The 15,379-nt window shown below is 43.9% G+C and overlaps 1 protein-coding gene across 1 annotated transcript; it reads left to right on the top strand.

Moving 5' to 3' along the window:
• The first annotated feature begins 13,399 nt into the window (after positions 1–13,399).
• LOC122886083 (trace amine-associated receptor 13c-like) lies at positions 13,400–15,379 on the top strand. Its single transcript, XM_044217958.1, has 2 exons — positions 13,400–14,487; positions 14,626–15,379. The coding sequence occupies exons 1-2, from the start codon at positions 14,249–14,251 to the stop codon at positions 15,377–15,379; spliced, it is 993 nt and encodes a 330-aa protein (XP_044073893.1). The 5' UTR covers positions 13,400–14,248.

Here is a 15,379-nt window from a genome sequence, read left to right as displayed (position 1 = left end):
GAAAGTTTTATGTTTTTGAAAAATAACAAGACACATGATACAATCACAGAGTATGGTGGGTTGCAATGTAAATTTATTTTGATGTTATTCATTAAATTAAAAAAACATATATAATATCCTGAATATAGAATATATTAGATACTTTACACACATGAATGGCATTTTTTCAGTTGTGATGATTATAAAGACAAAGAACACTGAACCCGCTTGAGTCCAACTCAAGACTTTATTGTTAAGCAGAACAATATATGGAATACAATCTCTTCAGACTATAATGCAACCGCAAGGGGGCACAAGCCAGTGTCTTCTTGTACCAGTCCCAAGTCTGGATAAATGCAGAGGGTTGTGTCAGGAAGGGCATCCGACGTAAATCACAAGCCAAATTAAAAATGCGAATCGTTACAATGTCTTCCATACCGGATCGGTCAGGGCCCGGGTTAACAACGACCGCCACCGGTGCTGTTGACCTGCAGGGTACTGGTGGAAATTGGAGTACTGTTGGTCAAAGACGAAGAAGAAGAGGAAGAAGGTGTATTTGTAGGCAGAGAGAGAAGAGGAAAGCTAAGAATGTAGGACTGACAGTAGGGACTTTGAATGTTGGGACTATGACAGGGAAGGCTAGAGAGTTGATTGACATGATGCAGAGAAGGAAGGTGGACATACTGTGTGTCCAGGAGACCAGGTGGAAAGGTAGCAAGGCTAGAAGCTTAGGAGCAGGGTTCAAGTTGTTCTACCGTGGGTCAGATTGGAAGAGAAGCGAAGTAGGAGTTATCCTGAAAGAGGAGTTTGTGAGGAATGTTCTAGAGGTGAAAAGAGTATCAGACAGGTTGATGAGTCTGAAGCTGGAAATTGAATGGGTGATGTTCAATGTTGTGAGTGGTTATGCCCCACAGGTAGGATGTGAGTTAGAAGAGAAGGAGAAATTCTGGAGTGAGTTAGATGAAGTGATGCAGAGCATCCCCAGAGGTGAGAGAGTGGTGATTGGTGCAGATTTCAATGGGCATGTAGGTGAAGGGAACAGAGTTGATGAGAATGTGATGGGCAGGTTTGGTCTTCAGGACATGAACGCAGAAGGACAGATGGTGGTAGACTTTGCAAAGAGGATGGAAATGGCTGTAGTGAACACTTTCTTCCAGAAGAGGCAGGAACATAGTGTGACATATAAGAGCGGAGGTAGAAGCACTCAGGTGGACTACATCTTGTGTAGACGTTGTAATCTGAAAGAGACCAGTGACTGTAAAGTAGTGGTAGGGGAGAGTGTAGCCAGACAACACAGGATGGTAGTGTGTAAAATGACTCTGGTGGTGAGGAAGATGAAGAGGACAAAGACAGAGCAGAGGACGAAGTGGTAGAAGTTGAAAAAGGAAGAATGTCATGTAGTTTTCAGGGAGGAGCTGAGACAGGGTGGGTGGTCAGGAAGTGCTCCCAGATGACTGGACCACTACAGCTAATGTGATCAGGGAGACAGACAACCTAATTTCTTCGGGCAGGTTGTTCCAGAGCCTCGGGGCCCTGATAGCAAAAGCTCTGTCCCCCTTAGTTTTCATCCTGGACTCAGGAACAGACAGGAGACCCCTGCCCGAAGATCTCAAACTACGTGAAGGCTCATAAGGGATTACAAGGTCTAAAATATAATCTGGGGCCAGGCCATGAAGAGCCTTAAAAGTAATCAACAAGATCTTAAAATCGATCCTAAAACAAACAGGGAGCCACTGTAAAGAGGCTAAAACAGGTGTTATGTGGTCATACTTCTTGGTTCTGGTTAACAAGGATTTCAGTTTTATTTGAGTTGAGCTGAAGAAAATGTATCGACATCCAGTGTTTTATGTCAGACAGGCAGTCCTGCAGAGAACTAAGGTCAGTGGGCTTGACAGGGAGGTACAACTGTGTGTCATCCGCATAACAATGAAAAGAAATACCATGTCTGCGGATTACATCACCCAAGGGAAGCATGTATAAGGAGAACAATATTGGTCCCAGAATTGAACCTTGAGGCACACCACACTTGATATGGGAAAAGGATGACATGAAGTTATTAATGCTAACACAGAATTTCCTATTGGACAGATAAGATGCGAACCAGTCTAGTGCAGTGCCAGATATGCCCACCCAGTGCCTCAGTCTATCTAAAAGAATGCCATGATCAATTCTATCAAAGGCAGCACTTATGTCCAACAGCACAAGAATTGAACACATGCCTGCGTCTGCATTCATTAAAAGGTCATTAGTGACTTTGAGAAGGGCTTTCTCAGTGCTGTGGTGTTGACGAAAGCCAGAATGGAACTTTTCAAAGGTATTATTTATTATTTCCACAGCAGCAAGAAGCTGCTTAGATACAAGTTTTTCGAGAATCTTCGGATATTGGGCGGTAGTTATCCAGGAGGGTGGGATCAAGCCCAGGTTTTTTTAGGACTGGCTGGACACAAGCTGTTTTAAAGAAATCAGGGACACAGCCAGTAGACAGCGAGCTGTTAAAAATAATTTGTAAAAGGGGTGCAATACAGTCCATAACTTCCAATAGAAACCTAGTTGGGATTTTGTCCAGAGGGCTGGATGATACTCTCATAAGAGACATGATGTCTGCGAGTTCAGGCAGAGTAACAGCAGAAAAATTGCTCAAAGAATCCCTGAGCGGGTGATCCACATCTAAAAAGGCAGGATTGGGGGTGATATCAGATCTTATTAACTCCACCTTTCCAGCAAAGTGCAAAAGAAACTTTTCACAATCAGCATCACACTCAGCAGGGGCACAAGGAGAGGCTGGGTTAACTAATTGATCCACAGTCTTAAACAGGAATCTGGGGTTGTGCTGATGGGCAGAAATAGGTGCAGAGAAATGACATGTTCTTGCATCCTTCACCATCTTATTATAAAGGCGTAATAACTCTTTCATGGCCACAAAGTGGAACCTGCGTTCTGCTCTTCTGCATTTCTTTTTACAGCTTTGAATACTTTCATTTAACCATGGCTGTTTTCTAGTCTTTGAGTTTGGTCTATTTTTCAGAAGAGCTATGAGATCTAAGGTTGAAGAACACATGTAGTTAAAACAATCAACCAAATCGTTGGTGTTGGAGGAATCGGGAAACACACTGCCAGGAGAATTGAACAGTGTACAGAATTTTGAGGCACTATGCTCATTAAGGACGCGTGTGTACTTAGAGCGGGATAAGACAGTACTAGCAGCCTGTAATTCACAGTTACAAACAATGCATAGGTGATCAGATGCAAACATGTCCCTGGTTTCCACGGATGGGGTTTTCAGGCCCGAGAAATGGAGGAGAAGTGTACTGATGCCAATTTTTAAGAACAGGGGAGATGTGCAGAGTTGTGGCAACTACTGAGGAATAAAGCTGATGAGCCATACAATGAAGTTGTGGGAAAGAGTAGTGGAAGCTAGGCTAAGGGCAGAGGTGAGCATTTGTGAGTAGCAATATGGTTTCATGCCTAGAAAAGTACAACAGATGCAGTATTTGCTTTGAGGATGCTGATGGAGAAGTACAGAGAAGGTCATAGGGAGTTACATTGTGTCTTCGTAGGTTTAGAGAAAGCGTATGACAGGGTGCCGAGAGAGGAGCTGTGGTATTGTATGAGTAAGTCTGGAGTGGCAGAGAAGTATGTTAGAGTGGTGCAGGACATGTATGAGAGCTGTAAGACCGTGGTGAGGTGTGCTGTAGGTGTGACAGAGGAGTTCAAGGTGGAGGTGGGTCTGCATCAAGGATCGGCTCTGAGCCCCTTCTTGTTTGCTCTGGTGATGGACAGGCTGACAGATGAGGTTAGACAGGAATCTCCATGGATTATGATGTTTGCGGATGACATTGTGATTTGTAGTGAGAGCAGGGAGCAGGTGGAGGAAAATCTAGAGAGATGGAGGTCTGCTCTGGAAAACAGAGGAATGTAGCTTAGCCGCAGTAAGACATAGAATACATGTGTGCCAATGAGAGGGATCCAGGTGGAACGGTGAGGTTACAGGGAGCAGAGGTGAAGAAGGTGCAGGACTTTAAGTACTTAGGGTCAACGGTTCAGAGCAATGGAGACTGTGGAAAAGAGGTGAAGAGGCGAGTGCAAGCAGGTTGGAACGGGTGGAGAAAAGTGTCAGGTGTGTTGTGTGATAAAAGAGTATCAGCAAGAATGAAAGGAAAGGTGTTCAAGACGGTGGTGAGACCAGCAATGTTGTACAGCTTAGAGACAGTGGCACTGAAGAACAGACAAGCGGCAGTGCTGGAGGTAGCAGAGCTTAAGATGTTGAGGTTCTCTTTGGGAGTGACGAGGATGGACAGGATCAGGAATGAGTACATCAGAGGGAAAGCTCATGTTAGACATTTTGGAGATAAAGTCAGAGAGGCCAGATTGAGGTGGTTTGGACATCTTCAGAGGAGAGACTGTGAATATATTGGTAGAAGGATGCTGAGGTTGGAGCTGCCAGGCAGGAGGTCTAGAGGAGATTTATGGATGTAGTGAGAGAGGACATGAAGTTAATTGGTGTGAGTGAAGAGGATGCAGAGGACAGGGTTAGATGGAGGCACATGATTCGCTGTGGTGACCCCTGAAAGGGAGCAGCCAAAAGGAAAAGAAGAATATTTATCCTTGTATCAGTGGTTTATATCCCACAGTTTGTGCTTCTCATGTAATGTCATGATTACATGAGAAGCACAAACTAGCGATGTTACTTGAAGGGTGCAACATGCTTTTCCAGGATGCAAAAAAGTAAATGTGCATGGTTGTCATTCGCTGTTTGTTTTTATATGGGTTTTGGGTATAACGTTAATGTTTCCAAACATGGATGTATTATAAGAACTGGATGCTTTTCCTAAGTACATGATTCAAAGTTGGCCCCTCCTCCCTGGCTCAGCAAGCAACAGAGAGAGAGAGCGAGCAGTGGTCGACCGAGCTAGAAAGTGGATGAAGAGAGGGAGCGGCGTTAGGGAGAACAAAGCAGTGAATTAGAGAGATTGTTTCACAACGGTTACGTTCTAAAGCACAAATTAACACGGCCACATCTCCACACAATCCTGCAGGAAGGAGCCACGTTGCCGGATTTTGTGTGAACATGCAGCTGAAGCAACGCTTCATCCTTTCCGCCGCTCTCTGCTCTGCCTGTGTGTGTGTAGCTCAGCCCCGCCCTCGGCCAAACAGACCACACTTCGCTTTAGCGCTGCGACAGCGCTGGAGATACATCCATGACAGACAGAGAGCAGAGAGAGACAGAGACAGCGATGTAACCTGGTCGCTACATTTTTATAGAGTCCTGACCTCACAGCCTGCGCGCTGTTATTGGCTGGGTGCTACACACCACTGCCCAAAGGTTGACGCCATAGACTGTATATAAAGATGGACGACATGACAGCTCCCCAAAAGTGAAGCCAAAACATCTCAATCACCCCCTGGTGGCTGGCTGCAGTATAGTTCATAAACCCCGCCCCCTCCATGTTCGTGGATGGGACATGAGCCAAACTAAAAACTAAAAAGTACACACCAAATAAATGTCTCCCAAAGATGGTTTCTGTCATTTTAGGTAGTTCTTATCATGCTGATGTTTGTTCAAGTGTTAGTTTTTCTGATAAGTTTGGTTTTAATTAGTTATTTGATGCTATAAAAAGGGGGTTTCACGTCATGATTAACAGCTGAGGCCGGCTCGCGATTGAGTCGGCCATGTGTGTGGGCGGGACCTCGATACCGCGGCTCCAACCTCGATCACTACTGTGCAGACTCCAAATGACATCACCAGCGCAAGATGGCAGCTCCCGTATCTGGGATATTTTGGCTTCAGTTTTGTACGGTGGGAGGAAGTGGAGACGCATTGTCCAGCTTTATATTCAGTCTATGGTTGACGCCCAGAAACGTCCCGAACACAGCAAACTAATAAGAAACTAAGAAAATACAGGCAGAGGGCCTCTGCAGATACAGACATCGCCACACACTTCTAGTGGGTCATAAGTGATGACTGAGAGGGATTATTTTTGTACTAGTCTATACATTGTTTTTTTAGGAAAATCCTGCTTCATGGTTTGCTTTCGTGTTGTGCGGCCAACTGCATATGCTCATAATGCATGCTAACAATACTGTGGGGGATAAATATGGGTGTGGAAAATGAAAAACATTGATTCCTCTCTCGTTTTCAAGGTATTGCATTTCAACTTAGCTTCATATGCCAAAACATAGAAAAAATAAACAAAAAATTTCAACAAGCAAAACTTTCCGCTACTCAGACCTTTGCATTCTGGCTACCCTTTTGTTTCCACCACCCAACCATGAGAAACAATCTTGAACTGGAAACTGCCATGAACTTTCCCCTCTCCTCTCTGTTTTTGCCAGTTGCCAGGTACTGGAGGTGTGGCGGTGAGCAGCGGCAGCCTGGCAGAGGAGATCAGACTGAGGACCAGGATGAGAGGATCCCTGAGCTGGGCACCACCCCGCTTCCAGATCATCTTCACTGTTCAGCCAACCCACAGGTCTTAGTTACATCTGACCAGACTCAATAACACTGAATACAAATGCAAACCAGCACAATAACAACATGCAGATGGATAGGTAGATAGATGTTGTGTACATTCACAGTTGCCTGTTTATATTTCCTCCTCCAGACGCAGTGAAGTAGTGGCACTGCAACACTTCCTGTGTGCAGGCTGTGGGACAGAGGTGGAGCCCAGTGAGTATTGGATTGTAAAGATGACACTGAGCGTCAAATGTTCTTGAATTATAGGGGATTTGTGATTTGTAGGGCAGCACTGCGTATAGTTAGAGTGCTTCATATGAACAGACATTTACATTGACTAATAACAAGCATGTCTAAGTTCTGCCTCTCTCTCTGCCACCAGAGTACATCAAGAAACTGCGGTATTGTGAATACCTTGGCAGGTACGTAGAATAATTTATAATAATGTAATCAATATAGTAGTTAATGTTATAAATATATTAACTAATTAATTTACTGCCACGCTAGCAGCTCTTTGAGGCTGCTTACAGTGCTATGCTAGCAGGTAAAATGTTTACCATGTTCACCATCTTAGTTTTGCATTTTCTGTAATAACATTTGTTATTTAGCTCTAAACACAAAGTACAGCTGAGGCTGATGGGAATGTCATAAGCCAAAGTACTGGACAAAAATGTATATTTGACCTGATGATGACGCTGCAGGAAAAGTGACGCGATCATCAAGTTATTGAAATTCATCCTAAGGGGAACATGAATGTCTACAAAATTTCATGGCAATCCATCCAATAGTTGTTGAGATATTTCACTTAAAGTCACAAATGTCATCCTCATGGTGGCGCTAGAGGAAAAGTCAGAGGATCACCAAAGTCAGTAGGATTCATCCTCTGGGGCCGTGAATATCTGTACAGAGTTTCACTGTAATCCATTCAGTTTCCCCACAGCCACACTGCTAGCATGAATCAAAAACATTCTCTTATAGCGTGCTGTGCTTATGGTCTTTAACAAAAACACTGGGCTACATATTGAATATATATGAACATACATATGAATCCAATTATTGTACTTATTAGTTCATTCTAATTCATTTGGCAGGTATTTCTGTGACTGCTGCCACAGCGGCTCTGAGGCTGTGATTCCCGGTCGACTTCTGTCCTGCTGGGACTTTGGCAGGTAATAAAAACACTAATAAAAGTCCTGCTACTGCTAGTATTAATGCAACTGCTAATAGGTCTATGACTAATACTATTATCCACAATATCTGTCATTTATAAATGCTGATATCATTATTGATATTAATACTCTAATCAACATGGTCATGATCAGGTTTCTATGCTCAGGATGCGATGTTTACATGTGCAAACATAAGAATGAGATAGTCCAAAAACCTGGAGGAGCCCATATCCTGGTTTAGATAAATAAGTTCAGTTACTACCAAAAAGAAATGATTTAGATTTTTTCTGATAGACAGGAAGGACGGGGGAGAGCGAGGGGATGACACGCAGCTCGCGCTGCCTCGGTAATGATACGTGGTACGCCGTGAGTGAAAAGGAAGTGAATAAATATATATTTGAAAGCTCAGAAAAACAAAGGCGACACACAGAGCTGGACTGCCGGTTCCAGAAAGCCTGAAATCTCAGCAGCTGCTGAGTGCAGTGAAGTCACTGATTATTGCTAAAAGTTGCAAACCCGCACTGACATGTTATGATTAAGTTGTGCAAAAAGCAGTGGTGGAGGAAAGCAACTAAGTACATTTACTCAAGTACGGTACTTAAGTACAATTTCGAGGTACTTTACTAGAGTATTTCCATTTTATACTACTTTATACTTCTACTCCTCAACATTTCAAAGGAAATGATTGTACGTTTTACTCCACTACATTTATTTGACAGTTCTGGTTACTGGTTACTTTTCAGATTAAGATTTTACATTAAATGCCAGGCTTGTGACCGCTTACCAAAAAAAAAAATCACTGTGTAGTTGTGTCTCTTTCACGTTTCAGATGTCTCTAAAGACATTTCCCCTCTAAACTTCTCACATGGTTTCATTTAAATAATTGTTTCAGGCTCAAAGAGGAACAATTATCCAATATTTCACTAAAAATCAAAGATTAGAGAAAAGTCCCAAAACGGAAAATGTCTGGAGGACAGGGGGGAAGGGGGCGTTGGGACTCTTAGCAGAATCTGGAGGGTTGGCAAGTAGCTACATCTACAAACATTGTATGAAAAGTAAATGAAAGAGAAAAACACATTGTTTAAAGACAGTGGATCCCGCAGGATAATTCTGTCCAGAAGACAAACAAACGATGTTTTATTGAACTAGAAAGGGAAGGAAAGAGTTCTTAGCTGAACTATTTGTTTGGATTTGTCATATTTTTTTGTCAGAGGTGCTTTCACACATAACAGCTTCACAAACAGCTGTTTCCTAAACTATCAGGACTCTGATCTCCTCCCTCCAGCCCCCTCCTCACATGCTACTGACATGCATTACCATGCATACTGTACGTTTCTGTATCGTGATAATATGTGGATTGTCTGCTGTCCATTTATGTTGTGCTGCAGAGTACAACATACTGTACTGAAAACATATTCCAGTTGTGTGGCTAATAAACTATCTATCTATCTATACTTACTGATAAGACTGCAAAGGAAATTCATCTTCTGACACTTTGGTAGCTAAATTAAGCTATTATGGTAGTTTCTGATAAATAAGAGCTGGGATGAATACCAATGCATGATGATTTGATTTTCAAATTTATAGTGGTGGTTCTAGCATCACATTATTGGTGAGCCTAATTAATCTAAGTGAGGCAAAACTCTGCACAGGCCTACATGAAATGTTTTTTCAAACTAGCTGACTGTGTATAAAGCAGTTAAACCTAGCTCCACCTCGAGCAGCTACAGCAGTAAAACGCTGCTCTAACGTTGATGCTTCAGTATTAATAATCTAATAATCAGACAGAATCAGAATCAGTCACAGGAGACATTTTACTGCAGAACAAGAACTTCTGCTGATACTTTAAGTATATTTAGCTGATAATACTTCTGTATTTTTATTTAAGTAGGAATTTGAATGCAGAACTTTTACTTAGTATTTTTAGATTGTTGTATTAATGCTTTTACTTAAGTACAAAATCTGAATACTTCCTCCATCAGTGGCAAAAAGCCAGCAAAATATTGTTGATTTTACTTTTAAGCGGGTCCAACACAGACAACACAGCAGTTGAGATTAATTTCAACTTTATTTTGCTATTTCTATTACCTTTCCTTTGTTCCTTCTGTCCTTCTTTATTTGCTTCCTCCCTTCTTCCTCTCTCCTTCAGGAGCTCCAGGAGCAGCTGCTGGGCATCAAGAAGCTGCTGACAGCCTGCAGATTATCTGGAAGGTATTATTACACACAGAGTAGTACAAGCTTCGGATTAAATATCACTGTTTACTGCAGAGTAAAGTAAGTAACGTCTTGATAACCATGAGAAAAATAATTATATCTGTTTCCTTTAAACCTGCAAATTTTAGTAGAATTGTTGTATGGTTGCTTCATGCCATTGCTTTCCAGCCATCTGAACCTGTATCTGACCCTGGACCTGCTACCTGAACCCTTTACCAGTGAGTGATTCAGTGAGCTTATGTACCTCTTTTTTTGGTCAATAAATCACTGATCTCTTCCTGTTTGCTTGGTCTGTCTACATTTGGGTCCTTCCCTTGCACCCTCATGACATAACTACCTGGCCAGTCATGGACCCAGTGGACATTTGCCTGCACTACCCGCCATTTGTCGTGAGTTTGGAGTGACTCAGGAGATCTTCCAGAATGAAGAGCCAGACTTCCTGATGTTCCTCATCACTACTTGGAAGCGGGACCCTAAGTTTGCCCATGAATTGGCATTCTTTAGGTGGAAGTTTTCCCGCTGATACTCCCTGAAGAAGGCATGGTCCCCATGGCTCCCGATGCCATTGGCTCTCTCAGCTGCCCAGCACCACAGAACCCCGTTGGCAGAGCCATGTCCGCTGACGTTATGCCCCTTTCCCAACCTCCAGAGCGGTTCCTCCCATCTGCCCTGCCCTATGGTCGACCTCCAGAGCGGTCCCGCTAATGTTGCTGACCTCCTCGCTTGGATACGTTTGCCTGTTCTCACTGCCTTCCTGTGTTTTGACCTTTGCCTGCCTTGTGATTTAGTGAGGTTTTTGTCAATAAATCACTGAACTCTTCCTGTTTGCTTGGACGGTCTGCATTTGGTCCTTCACTTGCCGCATTTGCACCCTCGTGACAGAAGACGTCTGTGGAATCACAAGAATAAGACCCGCTGCTGGATACCAGGTCAAAGAATTACGTTTTAACTTTTCCCCTAATGTTCATGTAGGATGAATATGTGACAGAATCACGGAGTAACATTGGGAGTGCAGAGGTCACAAATGGGGCAAGGCATCCTAACTTGAGAAACACCAGACATAAGCTACTAGTGAATACAACCTTAAGGAAGTAAAAAGAAATACGTGATTAAAAAAATCTAGTTTTCAGCAAAACGAAACAAAGTTAATGTGAAGGCAGTGGACTTAATGAGCAGAGCTAAAATTAAGTGCAAAAACTCATCTCTCAATAGATGAGTGTTTGTTGGTAGAAATGACCATTTACTCTACATTATCTCTGAAATGTCCACAATGTATTGTGGCCATTGGCAGACCCATAACACACACACACACGTTTATTCCCATGAGATTTAATTTGCCTCTCTGTGAACATTGTTATGCGGCCCATTAGTTGCTTCTAATAGTGGTGTGCTGAACCCTCTAGACAGATAGTTTGTTCACACTTGCATGGATTAGTTTCAGATGATGCCATCTCAACCTCTGAGGTGTCACTGCAATCAGAGGTGTTAAGAAAAACAAGCTTCAGCATAAACACATGATGCAGCCACTACACATCAACATGTGATGCAATCATTGTTGAACAGTGGTGGGGGTTTTTCAGTTAAAATTGTGTCTGTAATGACCTTTAATGTTTGTCCAATATTGAATCAATCAATACTTTTTATAATAACAATGGATCAAATTATAATGTGGAATGTGAGAGCGGTCGCTCATTGTCACAAATCCACATTATCACCCGACTTAAGGCCCATAACTTTACTGTTTTGGTTCACTCTCACTGCTCTCATGAGCATTGTTTTCAGACACAGCATGCAGCTGTTTTCAGTGAAAGAGCTCCAAAAACCTGCTGTTCACCACCAAACAGCAGACAGACACATTTAGAGACTAGCTGGTGAACATAGCAGTGGCGGTTTCTCTTGGAGGCCAAAGGAAGCCTGGCTTCCCCATAAATATATTCTAATAAAGAAAAGAAAATGTATTATTCCACGGCTGTGTCTTTTACTGAATTTTGCCATTTCCCTTGTTATCAAAACATTCCATGTATTATCATATTTTTCTTTCTTTAGCTGGTGTGGCGAGCAAAACAGTGCCCCTCTGTGTGCATAACAATATGTAGTTGATGTCCTCTGCTCTGTCTAGTGGTCAGTGAAATGCTACCATCGCTCAAAGGAGGCCAGCTTTGCCTGGCTTCCCTTAGAGAAAAAAAGTAAAAGGTTTAGCCAATCAGATTAAGGCCAGGCTTGACCGAGTTCAACACTGAATGGCCAATTCATCGTAAAAAAAAAAAAGACAAGGGAGGCCGGGTTGAACCTGGCTTCACACCAATCAAATCACTGTCATCATCATAAAAAAAGGGAAAGCAAGATATTTTTGTGATGGGAACTACGCTAGAATGGAATGGCTAACGGGAAGCTTTTCTTCTGGCCTTGCCTCCTGTTTGACTGGTCAAGCAGCTCCTTGATCAACCCATGGAGCACAACAGGATTCGCTGATCTGGCAAACCTCTCACGGGCCAAAGAGAGTCATTCAAAGTCTCAAAGTCATATTGCATCTAAACTTTTTGGACGAGTGTGGATAAACGAGGCACTGGATCAATAGTGCAATTCTGAAGAGACGGATTGTTGTTCTGTATCTCTGAGCAGGCATTCCTGGGCCACAACGAGTCGGTTAGCAGCTCTGGCAAAAAGGGTAACTTTGTGGCGATAGTGCAAGCTTTTGCTGAGTTACAATGCTAGCAGAACACCTCGCATCAGCTACTGCATTTACAGGAATGTCAAAGACAATTCAGAATGACGTAATAGAAAGCACTGCTTATGTTATTCAGGAAAAAATAGACAAATAAAAACAGCGCCCTTCATAGCAGTCGAAGTGGATGACACCACTGACAAATCGTGCAAGTGCCAACTGACTGTCATAGTTCGCAAAAAGGGAGTGATATTTGAGCGGTTTCTTGGTTTCTTTGACATTAGCCTTGACAGAGATGCTGACAGAGAGGTGTGGTGATGAGGGCAATTACAAACTACAATCTTGAAATGAAGCTCATTTGTCAAACTTGATGGAGCGAGCTGCATGAGTGGACAAAGAGGTGGGGTACAGGCACTCATCAAGGCGAAAGGCCCATTTCCATTGTTTATTCACTCTTATGCACACAAGGTTAATTTAGTTTTGGCTCAGGGAACAAGTAACATTCAGGAACAGCTTCCACAACTTCTTCAGCTGTTCAAATAAAAGGAAAGTAAAAGCCTTTAAAACTTTTAAAGCCGGGTCGTGCATGCTGTACATTAGGGACGTAGATCATTGATTATTGCTTTTGACCAGATCGCGACTGAGCCAGGATGGGATAAGGATGCAATTGCACAGAGCTCTCCCCTGAAACAAAAGTTGAAAGATTTTGATTTAATTTTCATGCTTGTGGTTTTTCAAACCATTTTTGGCCTCACTGAACCACTGTTCCAGGTACTTCAGAGCAAAGCGTTGGACATTAGAAAATGTGATGACAGCACCGCCGCCGCCCAGCTGCTCGCCTGCACTGCTGCCCAGCTGCTCGCCTGCACTGCTGCCCAGCTGCTCGCCTGCACTGCTGCCCAGCTGCTCGCCTGCACTGCTGCCCAGCTGCTCGCCTGCACTGCTGCCCAGCTGCCCGCCTGCACTGCTGCCCAGCTGCTCGCCTGCACCGCCGCCCAGCGCCCCTCAGCCGTCACCGTCCTCCAGTCTCTGCTGGATCGCAGCAGCTCCCAGTTCCTGGACTCCCTGCTGGATGGCAGCAGAACCAACCCCTTGTCGCCGCTGGATCGCAGTCACCTCATTTCCTGGCTGGATCACAGCAGCAGCCATCTCCAGTCGCCGCTGGATTTCAGCTGCCTCCTGCCCCGGTTGGATCGCAGCAGCAGTCATCTCCAGTCGCCGCTGGACAACAGCATGCTGCTGAATTCTCTGCTGGGTCGCAGCACTTCACTGAATTCTCTGCAGGGTCGCAGCAGCATCCTCCTTCTCTGCCGGAGTGGTAAGCTCCGGGTTCCCGGGAATCACTGGTTCTGCCAGCTCCTCTACCAGTCCCCTAGTTGCCGGCTTCCTGTCCTGCTGTCCCGTAGCCGGGCCCTGATCTGGTTCTCCGGCCTCCAGAAGGGTTCTGCCTTCGCTGCCGGCCTCCAGTGACAGGCCTGAAGATGTTTTTGGTCTTCGATATGGACCTCGTGAGATGAGCTCCGCACATGTCCAGCCCCCTGGCCGTCCGCCTGAAGTCTACCACTTAACCCTTCTCTAACAAAGGAAAAGAAACAAGAGTGGAGAATAGCAGAGGGAGAGTGATAGGGAGGATTGGAGAGAAAGTGATGAAGATGATGATGGTGTGATATGAAGAACAAGAGAGGAGGAACATCAGTATCCAACAGAGACTGAGAGCGAGAGGAGAGGCGGGACAAACCGAATGTCAGAAAGAGATAAATCACTTGTATGATAAAGAGTTTTGGTCAGAATCTGCCAGAGCTGCAGCTTCTCCTTTCCTCCTCTCACTGTCTGATGGAGGTTGGTGACGGAGCAGAGCTCTGCTTTCCACAACTCCTCAACACCTCCTGCAGGAAGCCGACACTTCCTTGGTCCGAAGTTGTATTTCTGCACACTCTTCTGTCCTCCATCTCTCTGCTCACTGTGGCTCTCAACCTGCTTGTCATCATCTCAGTCTCCCACTTCAGGCAGACATCAATTTCTCAGCAGAGCCTTCAGTTATTCAGTGTTATAAATATGGAAAATTTACTTTTAGCTAGCTACATTTTCCATTTTCCACAATTGTATGAGTCTATGTGTAATGATATTTATCTCTTTTCCTCCAGGCAGCTCCACACACCCACCAACATCCTCCTCCTCTCTCTGGCTGTCTCAGACTTTCTCGTGGGCCTCCTGCTGATGCCGGGAGAAATCCTCCAAAAAACATCCTGCTGGTTTCTTAATGACCTTGAGTGTTCTCTCTATAAGTATTTAGCATTCATCATTACCTTTGCCTCAGTAGGAGACATGGTGCTCATATCAGCAGACCGATATGTGGCTATTTGTGACCCTCTGCATTACCCCACAAGAATCACTATGATAAGAGTCAAACTCTGTGTTTGTCTGTGTTGGCTCTTTTCTGTTTTCTACAGCAGTCTCTTTTTAAAAGATAGCCTGACTCAACCAGATAGATATATTTCCTGCTATGAGTGTGTGATTAACACTGACTATGTTGCAGGAGCTGTTGACCTTGTTGTAACCTTTATTGTTCCCATTACTGTCATTATAGCTCTGTATATGAGAGTATTTGCTGTGGCTGTGTCTCAGGCTCGTGCCATGCGTTCTCACATTACAGCTGTCACACTCCAGTGTTCAGTGACACCGAAGGCAAAGAAATCTGAGCTGAAAGCAGCCAGGACTCTTGGTGTTCTTGTGTTTGTGTTTCTAATATGTTTCTGCCCATATTACTGTGTCTCTTTTGCAGGGGACAGTGCTTCATTTATATCTTATGTGATCTATCTGTACTATTTTAACTCCTGTCTAAACCCTGTGATCTATGCCTTGTTCTACCATACTGTAGAGAGGCTGTGGAGTGACTGA

Source organism: Siniperca chuatsi, linkage group LG12, assembly GCF_020085105.1.
Source record: "Siniperca chuatsi isolate FFG_IHB_CAS linkage group LG12, ASM2008510v1, whole genome shotgun sequence".
In the NCBI taxonomy this organism is placed as follows: Eukaryota; Metazoa; Chordata; class Actinopteri; order Centrarchiformes; family Sinipercidae; genus Siniperca; species Siniperca chuatsi.
This window is presented reverse-complemented; position numbering and strand designations above follow the sequence as displayed.